Source organism: Corvus cornix, chromosome 2 (genome assembly GCF_000738735.6).
Source record: "Corvus cornix cornix isolate S_Up_H32 chromosome 2, ASM73873v5, whole genome shotgun sequence".
In the NCBI taxonomy this organism is placed as follows: domain Eukaryota; kingdom Metazoa; phylum Chordata; class Aves; order Passeriformes; family Corvidae; genus Corvus; species Corvus cornix.
The window spans coordinates 76,040,195-76,054,894 of record NC_046333.1 but is presented as its reverse complement, the minus strand read 5'-3'; the positions used below and the strand labels follow the sequence as shown (position 1 = coordinate 76,054,894).

The 14,700-nt window shown below is 40.5% G+C and overlaps 1 protein-coding gene across 3 annotated transcripts in view; it reads right to left on the bottom strand.

Annotated features, from left to right (window-relative positions):
- LOC104689844 (cadherin-12) overlaps window positions 1-14,700 on the bottom strand; it is a 228,632-nt gene that overhangs the window by 28,049 nt on the left and 185,883 nt on the right. For all 3 annotated transcript variants that reach the window (XR_002045599.2, XM_019286292.3, XM_019286294.3), the window contains one exon: window positions 13,367-13,620. Coding sequence is in view for 2 of the 3 variants with exons in the window: in XM_019286292.3 (XP_019141837.1) it covers window positions 13,367-13,620 (254 nt within the window). In the remaining variant the exon portion in view is untranslated. The remainder of the gene's footprint in view (window positions 1-13,366; window positions 13,621-14,700) is intronic.

Below are 14,700 nucleotides of genomic sequence, written 5' to 3'. Positions count from 1 at the left end.
TGTACTTGCAAAACTCATGTCAAAAACCACCTAAAGTGTAATGCTAAGTTTGTATAATAAAATGCAACCAAAAATGAGCAGCCAATGTGGTTGATCTAACTAGCTCTAAGTGCCTTTACTGTCATATAATAACACACAACCAACAGGGGGAGCATAGTTAGAAAGGTCTTATGGCATTGCTTTGTTCCAAGGTATCAAAAACTAGAGATGCCTGTGAGGATGATGCTATAGAAGTGCCAGAATTGCCTTTATACCACATCACACTTGGCACATCTAAAAAAATACACCCCCAAGTTTACTAACATACCAAAATATTTCTGTCAGTTTTACTATGATTTTTCTTTCAGCATTTCACACAAGTAGCCATATTTCTGCATGATTTTGTAGAGAATTTCAAATGCACTTAACACTGACGTAAAGCTTTTGTAATAGCCCAGGCTGAGTGCTTTTGAAGATCCCACTGAGGTAATGCATCTACTGTTTTAGGAAGGATAGTTTTGCATTAGTTAAAATATTTTGGCTCAAAAAGCAGAGAATTCCGGGATTATTTTGACAAAAACCCAAATAAATTGTTGTCTCTCTACCCTCTTCCAAAGGAGTTCAGCACTGCAATTTCTCAGACTGCAGTCCTGTGAGCTGTACTTCAGCCTTCCCACAATGAGTGTTGTCTTTACCACCCAGCAGGTAGTGATGCTTAAGAGAAGGACAAAGGAATTGCTACACCTTGGGACAAGGTATCAATGCTTCTTGTCGGTGCTCCATGCCTATCATTTGCATGCCTTTCCTGTAACACTTGATCTCCCACAAGAAAAAAGTTTGGGCCTTTGGCATACTGCTTGACTGGGTTTACAGTCCTTTGTACATGCCTCCCTACTTCTGTGATTTTAATCAGGAGGTTGAAGGTTAAGTGATATTAGAAGTCAGTAGCTTACCTGGTCTGAAATGAGTAGTATCAGTGCAAATAAATTATACTTTGCTCCTTTGGAGAAAATCAACCATTATGCCAAATTAATTGACAGGAAAGCAGTAGCTGCAGACAGCCAAACTAATGATGGGTCGGAGTCAAGCGAGGGAAGCTGTTAAACTTTTCATAAGCTTTATAAATCTTACATAAGAATTTTAGTAAAACATGCCAGGTAATATAGGAATTAAAATGTGCTGCAGTTCAGTTATCAGGCCTTTCAAACTGCCAATTCTTCCTGTCTACAACTTCCCATGATTTCTCCTCCCTCTGCCTTTAAAGGTTTTATTCATTTTCTTATCTGACCCTTCAGTCAGCTCTACTGTCTGCTCTGCATTTCTCATTACCAGCTGAGTATCTTATCAAAAGCTGTTGTCATTTGGAAAATGCATTGTTTTTGTTCAGTCTCAACATCATTTTTCCTGCTTCACTGAGCAGGCAGAACTGCAAGACAGCCAGGCAGAGGGAAAACTTTGTCCTACAGTTTAATTAAGTCTCAGTTTTTGGACTGTGAGCAGCAGTAGAAGGCATGTTGGACTTAACGCCATCACTCCCGGCTTAGCAGTCAATACTGCTATGATAGGAAAGCAGCAGAGCACTTTCTCTACCAGCACCACACACTATAGGCCCTGAACACCATTTCATCCTGGTTTTGAAAGGTGTACATTTGCCCTTTGCCCTGTCTGTTCTTTCCCCCTTCATCCAGCCCATAGCAGGAAGAACCTGCCACCTGCATTCCCCAAGGCACCCAAGTACCAGAGGGCACATCTCACCCTTGGTGAAAAGACAGTAGGGCTCCTGCTTTGCTGGTTTTAGGTGGGGAAAGAGCATGCTGGGATGGGTGTCTGGGTGTCTGTGAGTATCTCTACTAATGGGCAGAGTGAGAATAGAAAGATGGAGCAAGTAAATCTGAGAGGGTGCCTCAATCCTGAAGAAAGATGAGAGGGGGGAAAGCAGATGCTATGACTCCATTAGACGGTCAGCCTCAGTAGAAGCCTAAACTTTACTTTGCATTTGGATGCATCTGACCTAAACCCCAAAGGGTAAGAAAGAGATGCTTCCTGAGCTGCTGTTCCGATGCCTGGCTTGGAATGTTTTGTCTTCTGGTAAAGTGCTAAGGCATTAAATACCTAAATGCTATAAAGGAGAGCTGGCCTACTGGCATATATTCAATAGGAATAATCTTTGATTGTTTTCTTTTGCATTGTGTAAATATGTAAATATTAGCTCTGCTCTATATCTTTTGGAACCAAAATCTGAACAAATGTCTTTTTATCCGTTTAAAAAGATGAAGTAAAATGCTGATGCTGAGACAATCAAAGGAAAAGGAAATAAAGTAATCATGCTGACTCTAGAGAAAACTGCAGTGCACAGTAAAAAATTTATTGCTTGCTTAGATCATCAGTTGGGACTCACTTGGTTTGTCAGCTGGATCTGCAAGAGGAAACAGTGAAGTCAAGAATTGGAGGCTTCATTGTGCTGCTTTGAAGCTGATTTGGTGAAATGCTTATAAAAAAAGAGATTATTCAGAACAGCTCTGATGCTGCAGAGCTGCTGCATTTTTGTCTTTTCTTTCTCCTCCCCAAGCCTCCGATGTATCAAGGAATGCAGAATCTGCAGAGGTCTGTATATGTATACATCATCTTTTCGAAGGTTTTATGAATTTCATGAGGGCACCAGGCAAAAGTTGCTGTATAATTTGCATGCTGATACTCTGACCTGAGCATCAGGTGCCTATCTGAGCTGAATTTCTGTGCTGTGTTTCCTTCACACTATTTTCAGATTTATTTTCTAAAATAATCTGCTGTTATAGATCTGTATACTTACTATTTCAATGAATGCTGACAGCAGTTTTTTAGCCATCATAGATTCCCTGCCTTTATTTTCCACAGGTTCTATTCCAGCTTATTAAAGATGGATGCCACAGAATCATAAAAAGGTGGAAGTTGGCAGGTACCTCTAGAGGTCATTTGGTCCAAACCCTCCATTTAAGCAGGGACACCTAGAGCCATTCACCCAGGACCAACTCCAAATGGTTTTTTTTAATATCTCCACAGAGAGATACTCCACCACCTCCCTGGGCAATCCGTGCCAGTGCTTGGTCAACCTCACAGCAAGAAGTGTTTTCTGTTCCTGATATCCAGAGGAAACCTGTTTCAGTTTGTTCCCACTGCCTCTTGTCCTGCCCCTGGACACCACTGGGAAGAATCTGTCTCCATCCTCTTTGCACCCTCCCTTCAGGTGCTCCTATGGGCACTAAGTGCATTTATCTTCTCCTCCCTGGACTGAACATTTCCAACTCTCTCAGCCTTTCCTCATAGAAAGAATACTTCAGTTCCTTAATCATTTTCATAGCCCTTTGCTGGACTCCCTCCAGTATGTCCATATCTTTCCTGTAATGAGAAGCCCAGAATTAAGACGCAGTAGAAGTAGAAATATCTGAGATCTGTTTGTGTCTACAGTCAGAATATGACTGAAACTTCCAAACACAGAGATTCCAAAAAGTGTAAAACTCTCAAAAACCCTGTTATTTAAACTTTATTAACAAGCCTGAAAGCAAAAACCAAACAAACAAGCAAAGTGCAAAATATGTAAGAAAATCTGTATGCAATAACTTTTTAAACATAATAATAAACTTGAGTACTTTAGGACCGGAAAGTATAGTCAATACTTACAAAGAGATCTAAAGGATAAATTCAGAATGAAAGGACTTGGATTCTGACTAGATTGCGATGGTAGTTATCCTTGTGGAAAGGGATGAAAGACCTTAAATGAAAATATTGGGAAGCTTATTTATTATTCTATACTAGTGAGATAGCTTCAGGATCATCTTGGTGTACCAAAGTGCAGATTACCAACTAACACCTTTCCCTGTAGCAAGTAGGTTTTTCTTAGACATAGTTTTAAGTCCTGAGCCCTCATAATCCTCTGTCAAGCCCTGAGAGGTTCACCGATTGAGGTGATATGATAATGGCTGCAGCCATTAAAACTCTGTTTTAACCTCACAATTGCTTTCCAGAATCCCTGAGAAACTCATTGCTGGAGAAATCTGGAATAAGAGTTCTTGATGAAAAATCATGAGGACTATTGTTTGAGGCAAAAGTACAGTGTGTGCCTCTGGGATGAGAACGGGCTTTGTAAAATCGCATCACAAGGTGGTACAAGTGCTGTGAAATAAACTAGAAATTATTATGAACTATTATGATCATATTGTTCTTTCCCTTCACTTTGGCTACTTAGCTGTTCTCAATTAATTTAAAAGCTTTCCTTGCCAGGTTGTTCTTTGCCTTGGATCTGAATGCATAATTCTTGATTTTCAGCATCCACTTCCTTCACAAACAGGCCGTTCACTGAGAGCCGTAGTCCATAAACTTCTTGGGTCTACACATCTATTTCAGTTCAATCTCCTGACTGACATTTTATAGCATAATATGACTGCATATGCCAGCTGAAGATCACTTGCTGTTTTTCACAAGCTTCAGTAACTTGATAAATTACTGGCTGTAAATAAAGGTTACTAGCCTCTCTCAGTTTTAGACTTTGTTTCCAGTTGCTTTTGACTTGCTGGACTTAGGAAATAATATTTCATGCTTCAAGTGCATCCAGGAGTTGATCTAGGAAAATTTATGCATGTCAAATGCATCCCACTAGTCCTTTATTTGAGAAGGTCTGATTTTTCTCTAGCACAGTCTTTCTGACTTGTGCCAGAAAGTACTTACCTTTGCTCCATGTTCCTGCCAGTCTTGAGAAAACCCACACAGATCAAAATGTCATTCTACATGTGTCCCAAAATTGCAAAGAAGGATTTTTAATGCACGACTCTGTCTCTTTCCAGTGAACCTGCTGCAGCATCACAGAGGGCTAATGAGTGACCACAATTACCTTCCCCCCTGATCGTGTGTGATTGCTTCAGCCTTAAGTATATAGATTTAAGATTAAGACAAATTCACACCTTTTTCGTTATTTCTCCTTGTAGTATCTCCAAGCCTATCACTGAATCAAGGTACCACAGACTCTGAATTGATTCAACTGAGCCACTTGCCAGCTGAGCTGTGATAACTGTCTGTGTGCATCTAATCCATTCCAAGTGTAAAATAAATTGTATTAATTTAAACTACCATGAAGGGGACTAGCATAATAATTTGTTACATCTTGTTTCATGGTAAAGGTAAAGCAGAGACTGTAACTCTGCTGTGACTGCTAGAAAACAGCTCCTTTTGAAGGACAATTTATACACAGAATAGGAAAGCTTTTTCTGCCTTCTGTTTGAAGAGAAGTCACTTTTCTGTCCAGTCCCTTAAAACCAACCAGTCACTGAGGAGGAAGACAAGTCATTCAAACCTAGAGAATGGCAGAGCAATACATGGGATCATAGGGGAAAAGCTTACAGGAAAAGGTTGGTGGAGTAGAAGATGTGATTTCCTTGAGGTCATGAAGACAAAGTTTAGGAGCCACAAAACAGAGGACAGACAAGAAGTCAAAAGAGGGGAGAAGGGGGAGCTGGAAGTAGGAGTTCATTGCTCTATATCATATCCAGCATGGCTGGAAGGTAGGTAGATGGGGATCTTGGTGCTCACTGAGCCAAATGAGAATGGAAAGGAGAGGATGGTGAGAAAAGAGCAGATGTGTCTGCCAAATATACACCTTGGGATTCTGAGAAAATGTTGGATAGGAACCCAGTTTCTGTAGTTTTTGAAAGAAGATAAAGTAACTGGAACGAAGAGAAAAAAATGCATCAAGACACTGAGATCAAAAAAGATGTCTGTCCTCAGCAGAAGAAAGGAAGAGGGTAGACTAGGACACCAATTAAGTTAATGCGAGATGGTTCAGGAGTAAAAAATATAGAAACCAGCTGTGGGAGGAAAAAAAGACTGTGGAATAGGAGACTACTCTTTGACAGAGCATAGGAGATATAAGAAAACATTGATCTGGCAGGAGGACAGAAAAAGATAGCAAGGCATCTGCAGCAGAAATTGAGTAGTTCTGCAGGGATTTGAATTGGATAGCTTGGATAAAATAGAACTTGGAATAGAGGTTTTAAAAGTGGGGTGTGTGACAGGGATTTCATAAAATGCAAGGGACAGAATATAGCTAAAATTGCAACAGAAACCTACAGGAGGCAACAGAGCAAGAAGTGTGCAAAAACCGCCAGAGCAGCTAAAAAGAAACCAAAATTTCTGTGTCTCAACGTCTCTTATCTATACAAAACTGACTTGTTTCTCTCTAGCATGGTACCATACACAGAAAAATAGCTGTCACTTAATCTGTTATTAAATGAAGAGGGTTGAGGTGCTAGAACTAAATGTCTCAGACTTTCTACATATATATCCAACTGTAAGATATATTTTGATGTCACAGGGTGGGACTTTTCTTTTTGAAGAATAAGTAAATTCAAAAAATGTGGGCACAAAAAATCAGAAGAATTATGGGATCGAAAAGTCAAACTCTTACATACTTTAATTCATCTTGTTAGTGCTTGTACATTAAGATACGGTGTTCAAGGATTCAGGAAGAAACCTTGATTTTCTTGATCTTAACATGACAAAGTATTTTGCTGGAAAAACAGAACCTATTCATCAAAGTTTATGGACCATTGTGAAGTAGTTCAGAAAACAAATAAGGCTTTCCCTTTGGAAGCACGTGCAGGGAATACAGTCTTATCCCCAAGATACTGAGGGCAGGACTGACCTATGGCTAGTACACATGGCTTTTTACTTTATTATCACAGTTTCATGACTCTGGACTTGGTCAAGGCAATGCATGGCCCCCACAGCTTTCCTCCTTTGATTGGTTCTTTCAGTTCATAAGGCAAAACTCCTGAGTCAAGCAGAGAAGATCTGAAGAACAGTGTTGTGGCACAGAATATGAAACTCATTGTTAATTAGAGTCATGTCTGGGATTCACATCAGGGACAATAATCGTCTTATACTTTATGCCAGAAGATCATCTCCATGGAAATCTGACAACTTCAGACGTGTCACTGCAAAGCTGTTGAACTTCTCACACACTGTTAGACAGAGCTCACTAGGAATTTGGTCTTGCCCTCCATTTCTGCTTTCTTGTTATTTAGACAGCTCTCACTATAATATTCACGCTGTATGGACATATAAAACAGTGATTTTTAGGAAGTCCTGAAAACCCTTGTACCAGAAGTAAAAGGATCTTTACCAAAAACGTGAATAGTTACAAATTACATACATTGTAACACACTACAAGACAGCTGCTTTTTTTTCTCCTAGTCATCTTCAAACTGTAATAAACTAGAGGAGTCTGGGAAGAAAATGAGACCAGAGCTGTTTTTACAAGTGCTTTGGGATTTTTAATGGACAAAATGTACATAGGACTTCACCTTAACATGTAAGCTGAGCATTTCTTGAAGCACTAAGGATAAAATGGGAATAGACAAAAGAGATCACCTGAGACACATAAGCTCCAGATTTAACACAGTTTGAAAATTAGGTGCACTGGGGTAATGTTCCATAACAGCTGCAAAGCCAGTCACCCTTGCAGGTGTTGGATACCTGCAGCTCCTTTTCTCCTTGTGTTTAATTTCCTGTTCATTACCCAATGCATGCTCTGTGCTCTTTTGCTCCAACATCTCTAGGAAATACCTGCCTACAAAACGAACCTTTTAAGACTCCTGACTTGTCCAAAAAATTTGATACCAGTAACAGAAGAAAAGAGAAAAATAATATAACACTCATCATTTTCAATGTCCTACAGCAAAATATTTTTCTTTAACAGCTGTATCCAGTTTTCATTCTTAGCTGTTATCTCCCCCTTCCTGATGTGCCTAACATAACAGACCTAAAATTTTTGTCTGATAACATGGATTTAGTTGCTGGAACTAATACTGTTTCCTTTCATGTGAGCTGTTCTAGCTAGCCTTGCTCTCTGGAGTTTTGCCTTCTGTTGCATACACTGCAGATTTTATCCCAGTCTTTATTGTTTGGCAGACTGTTGATTATTTTTTTTTTCTGTTATGGACTTCTTAATGGCAAAACCATTCCAGGAAAACATTTCAGAGAAAATGAATGAATTTGTAGAGAAACTACAACCAGTAGTTATAGTGTTACCCAGTACTACCCAGTAATTTGTATGGGCTGTGTCTTCAAAGAACATGACTTGCTTTTCCCCATTTGTTTAGAGGGCATATTTACTCAGAAGTTGTTTGGACTCCTTTCCAGCATGATGAAATTGATGAAGTTATTCTTTAGCTCTGTGAGATGATCTAGATTTTAAACAGCTAACAGAGCATGACTGGTCAAGATACAATTAGACCTTGCAAACACATTCAACACTGTCAAATTAATTTTCACTTTTCCAACTTATGTTCTTGTTTTGTTTGTTTTCTTTTTTTTTTTTTTTTTCTTAGAGGATATAAAACTTAGGGGATATTGAATACTAACACGTTGGTGTATTGGGTCTGGCTGAGATGAAATTCATTTTCCAATAGCAGACTTCACAGTGCTGTGCACTCCATTGGTACCTAGAAAGGCATTCCTAACATGCAGTGTTTTGGCTACAGCTGAACAACCCTGGCACAGCATTAGCTCTGTGTCTCCAACATTCCCCCCATCAAGGGGTTGGGGGTGGGCAAGATCCTGGGTGGGCAAGGTCCTGGGAGGGACACAACTGTGCCAGTTAAATTAACCAAAGGGATATTCCATGCCATACGATGTCAGCCCAGATATAAAAGCTAAGGAAAGGATGAGGAAGTGGAGGAATTTGACAGTGTTTGTCGTCTAGAGAAACCATTACGTATGTCGAAGCCCTCTTCCTGGGAAGTGACTAAACGTCGCTTGCTAATGGGAAGTAGAGAATAAACCCTTTTTTCCTCTTCACTTATGCATGCACAAAGTTTCATTTATGCTTTAGTAAACTGCCTTATTGAGTTGTTTTCCATCTTGTTTTCTCTCTCCCATTCAGCTGGGAAGGGGAGTGATAAGAGTGGCTTGGTGGGCATGTGGTGTCTGTCCAAGGTCAACACACCACTGTCCTTTTTGGCACCTGAACGGGGGCAAGAGAAAGGCAGTTATATCTATCTATATCTATCTATCTATCTATCTATCTATCTATCTATTTATCTATCTATCTATCTATCTATATTGAATGCTATAGTAATAGCAGTTATTGAGTAGCAAGCTCCTTTGCAGGACACGAGGTTTGTCAGCTGCACTGCTTATCTCCTTGTTCTGCTGAGTTTGGGAACATGTTAACACAAACAATGGCTCTGTGGTTTGCCCTTACATGACAGCCTGGTTATGCGGGGGGGAAAATATCTTCTGTGGGTGGTGAGGGAATACACCTCCCTCTCCCTGCCCAAGATTGATGTGAATGGGTTTATAATGCAGGCTCCCATGGTCATTGCTCATCCTTATTTAAGCTGCTTAATATTGTTAATAATAACTAATAAACTAATACTTTTGGCACACTATGGGATTTGTGGAATCTGGTGTCATCCTGGTGTTAGAGAAAACAAACTTTAAATATGGAGATATGGAAATGTGCCCTGAGGCATCCAGTTCCTGGGTGGCAGGGTGTGTGGGAGGATTTGGGCAGGTTCCTAGGGTGGTTATTACCTCCAGTTACCTGTGACTTTGCACCTGAACAGGTGACCAACACTGGCAAACTGACCCGTCAACTGAGGGAATGGTGCCTTGCCCACCCCAGAGAAAGCCAGCACCTTCTCTCCCTGTGCTGGAACCTGGCCTGTGCCTGCTGAGCCACTGTTCAGTACTCTCAGTGGGCTGTAGTTGAGGCAGGAACCAAATTGTATTTGAGGACACCATGGCTGAGACAGGGACACAAACCACAGCAATTACAGTACTCACACCAGTGGTGAAAACAAACAAATGGATAAGGCAAGCTAGAGGTCCATATCATTGATAGGAAAGGGAGGAAGAAGAAGGTGAAGGAGAAGACAAAGGAGAAGGAGAAGGAGAAGGAGAAATAGAATCAGGAGAGGAGAGGTCAGATGAAGAAGCTGGTCCTTCAACAAAGAAATTTGAAGAAGTGAGACAAATCAAACAGGAACCTGAAGTTACCCGTTCCTTGACCTCATCAGAGCTCTAAGATTTGCGGAAAGATTGCAGCCACCAGCCAGGTGATGCTGGGATAATGGCTGACAATCAGCAATTAGAAGGTCAGGAAGCCGCAACAGCTGAAATCCCTTGCTATAGGCGGGGAAATTGAAAGAGGGATTGGAAAAGAAGGAGAAATTTGCAGTCTCTGGAGATGGCCTCTCTAAAGCGTGAGGGCACAATATCCATTTAAGGAAGATCTTGTGAATTGCCCAGGAAAGTTAATCAGTGCAGATGAAGTTATCCAGTACTTGAGAGAATTAGAAATCCTGGAAGTTGTCAATAGCAAACTAAAAAGTGATAATGTCGCTAAAGATCCAGAGAATGCCCCTTGCACAATGGCCATGGTGAGAAAGGTGGCTCAAAGTGCCCAAGAAGCACCATCATATAACAAGTTATCAGAAAACAAAGGAGGCTATGCTATATTTATTGATGGCAGCGTGGTATGAAACCATTGGAGATGGAAAGCTGCTGTGTGGAGCCCTACACAACAGCTGCTAAAGGAGAAGAGTCGTCAAGCCTATTTGCAGAAGTGAAAGCCTTCCATCTAGCCCTAGAGATTGCTGAATGAGAAAAGTGGCCTGTATTCTGTCTCTACACCAACTCCTGGATGATAGCTAATGCCCTGTGGTGGTGGCTGCAGCAATGGAAGACCAACTGGCAACACAGGGGCAAACCCTTCTGGGCTGCTGCACTGGGGCAGGACATCGCTGCGCAGGTAGAAAACAACTCTGAATGTAAGTCATGTAGATGCACATGTACCCAAAAGTCGTGCCACTGAAGAACACCAGAACATTCTGGGACATAGTTCATGTTTTTCTGTGGGCATGAACCAGCTGAATCAGCTCATAAATGTGACCCTGGGAGCACTTCTGCAGTTTATTGGTGTAAGGGGTCAGCAAGTAGTGCAGTGAGACTCAAATGTAGGGGTAATAACTATAGATGGGCATTTGGACACTCAAGTAATGATTTCAGGGTTAATGGACATTATAATGGACATTATAAAATGGCTCAGGATTCAATATTCCTGTGAACACAGTATATGGATAAACCATCTTGAGACAATTATTTTTCTTGTGTAGTTGCAAATGCAGAATCAGTAAAAAGCACTTGAGTCTCCTGGGAGGGTTTGTGAAATAAAAAACTCTCACTGAGGAGTGTTTATACATCCAAATGATTCCACTGTCACATGAAAAACTGCTCAACACTGTGATTAAAGGCTTTCTCTCTGGTTGCAAGACAGTATGGTTTTCAACAGAATATTTACTTCACTGGGGCTGTTTTCATAGGCTACCACCAGGGAAACATGTTCAGAGTTCAGTCTTTGTTAATGAAGATTTTGATCCTTTGTCAGGGAAGGAATGTGTCACAGACTCACGAACAAATACATTTCTGTATTTAAAAAAATGAAGATTCTATTAAAAAAAAAAAGTGAAAAAGCCAGCAATAACAATAGTTTTAAGCAAAAATTAACTGTGAGTTGACAAAGCAGGAGCTAAAGAGTCATTGTTGTATGTTAAATTTTTGCATATGATTACAACTAGCATGTTTATTGTATATTTTGACAAGTACTGAGCAAAAATACACATAATTAATAAACATGGATTTGAAAAGTCCAAATTCAATTTGTAATCAAATATGCATGAATGTGCATGCACTTAGTAGACACTAGTGGCATTTTCCTGTTCTGTCATAGTCCCATTTGATAAACATTAATAGACATTGATAACCATTAATATTTAAAGACTGATGACACACATTATGTCTGCAATAGTTCTTATTAAATTCTCAGGATAAAAATGTTTCCTGAAGTCAGGTAGGTCCAACATAAATCGGTACTGGAAGTATGTGTTAATGACTGCCTATATCTTAGACAGTTTCTAAGCTTTAAGGGGCTTCCTTTTTGGTACATGACTCTGGTTCACTTTAATCTTTCTAATGTGGCTGTAAATAGGTCATCAAAATCAATGTATTACATTTGTATAACAGATCCCCGCTCCTTTTTATTTCATGAAAGTAAGCTATAGCAATAAAGGAGAGGCCTGCCTGGCAGGAGTTTCCTTGTGCTGAACACAGCCACGTTGGTCAGCAATCACATCCCCACAGCCTCAGACAAGACACCTGTGGTGATTTTTTATCAGAACATTTGTTCTTTTCCAGATGTAGGGAGTAAGTGGTTCTTGTGAAAGGAGCAGTGCTTGCCATCACCCATTGAGGTCTAACGCAGGCAGACACAGCATGTACAACCTCATTTCTCACTGCTGTACTTCAGAGATATTTTTGTGGAAGACCCAGTGTGGAAGATCAGACCTAAGCACATTTTATCTCAAACATTCTGAGCATTGCTACAGGAAAGGTGTGATCAGAGGAGAGGATCCTGCAGAGGTGGGGCTGGGCTGTTTTGAGCCAACTTCCTGCTCCACCTTGAGACTCATTCTCAGCTTCCCCCTGCCAACTCATTTCCTGGAGAAGGGCTGGCTGTGCATGTGCTAACAAAGTGGTGTGAAAAATCTTCTTTACATAAGAGGTGTGCACCAGGTTAACTATAAAAGGCATGGATTGGGCCCCCTTGCTGTCTCTTTTCCAGTCTTTCTCTTTCACTATCATTGCTTGCCCCAGCTCTGGACCATCCCCACTGGCAGGTCCAGCAAGGAATCTAAGGACTGGTGATAATCTTTGTTCTCTCTCCCTTTTCTGTCTTCTGTTCTATTCCCTTGCTTTCCCTGAGCAAAACATGGCCCCTACTCCATACTGAAGTTTTTTATGGGAATGGGGAGTTTGTGGATGTGCGTTGTGTCTTTTGAGCCAGCACCTTTTGAGGAGCCTGTTGTGGGAGTTGGGAACTTAATGAAGTGCACCTTACAAAATTAAGGGCTACCACCCTTGTGAAAGTACATTGTAAGAATTTCAGGGTTAGCCAAGACCTTGTGAGTCAGAGTAAAAGCCTGAGAGTTCCCTGACACATGACTTTGTTCAGCCTGGAGGAGAATTTACAGTGAACATCACTTCCTCTCCCAGTGGGTTGTGACACCCAGACACCATGCTATTCCTTAGTCTTAACATACCATCTCTAAAGCCGTGTCAGTGTGTGGTAACTTACATGATTAGTATGATAAGGAGCTGTGAGCAATTAATGTATTTTTCCAGAGAATTCACCCAAATGAGTATCTATTTTTGATACTTTTCATATCATCAGTTATCTGTTACAGTGGCAGACTTGGTATAATTTATATCTCCATACCAAGTTCTTTGCCAGTGCATCCAACTGTCAGCAGCATTTTGGGTTGTCAGAGAGTTACTGAAGGAGGAAAAGCTCTCTTACCTAACTGAGCTGCTGCCAGCATCAAGGTCTTGTGCTGTCACTGCACCTATAATGGTCCCCACAGGTGTGTCCTCATAGACTTCCATCGTGTACATGGGCTTGCTGAACACTGGAGGCTCATCCATGTCCAACACATTTATCTTCACAGTGGCAGTATCTTTGAATGGGCCCACTGAGTGAAATCGATGGTCAAGATGGAGATTGGAGGCCTCCACCTTAAAGGTGTATGCCTTTTTCGTTTCGAAGTCTAATGGCTGTAGGAAGAACAAAAGCAAAACATCAGATTTGACTAAAAATCAGACACTGCAAAATCACTTTGTCTGGATTAATCTGACAAAACTTAAGATGCCTTTAGTGTAAAACTAATCTCCTGAGCTAATCAATCATTTAGGTTTGTTTTGAAGTTCATCTTATGCTAAGGTGGTTTTTGAAATAGGCCAGATGAATCATAGTCAGGAAATTACTGCTTCTCCACATCAAAAAAATCAGGATGACTGGCATGGATGTAAACAGTTACACTGTAGATGTCTGAAGTTAAATGAGTGAGATTCATTTCTTGCAAATGAGCTGAGTGCAGGTTAGTCAGAGATTTGCATTCGCAACTCCAATGCACAGGCAATCATCTGTCTCTAGCTGATCCAGGTCCTTAAATAGAAGATTTCCTTTTTTTCAGCAGGAAAAGCTTTCAGAAGACCATGACAGTGATGAAGACGAGCCCAAATGAAAGCCCTGATATATATCAATGAGTCAAACCAAACTTCAGGTATGACTTGGAATGTGAATTCTAACTTGATCTGAACCAAGCTTTCCTGGAAAATGTCGATCTTAGCAGTGAACTGATATTCATGCCATGTGCTTGAGCTGTGTGTACTTTGCAAAATGCAGACTTTGGCTCTGTCTTATGATCCTAGGTGTAATTCATAGGGTCCTGAAGATGACACAGCAGCTTTTGTGTACTTATCTGGGGTTTTGATGGAATGTACCCTGAAATCAGGTTGTTTTGATGTGGGTTTCTGTCAATGCATATCAATTTAGTGCCTTTACTTCTAGAAAAGTAATCATCTCAAAACCCTTAATGCAGTCTTATGTAGTAGAAAAGATGCAGAAGTTTATTTTCATTTAAAGGGTTTATCTGCATTGGCTTTCATGTTGTTTTTAATGTTGCTAACAAACCCTTTCCCTGATGTCTGGGTAACACTGGCACCTAGTGGTTTCTGCCTATAATTGTTAAGCTGGAAATTTTCTAACGGGAAATAATACGGTATCTGAAAAAAAGACCAGGTTTACATGTGTATGAACGAGAATATTTCAGTGTCTGTTAATTTTTCCCCAGT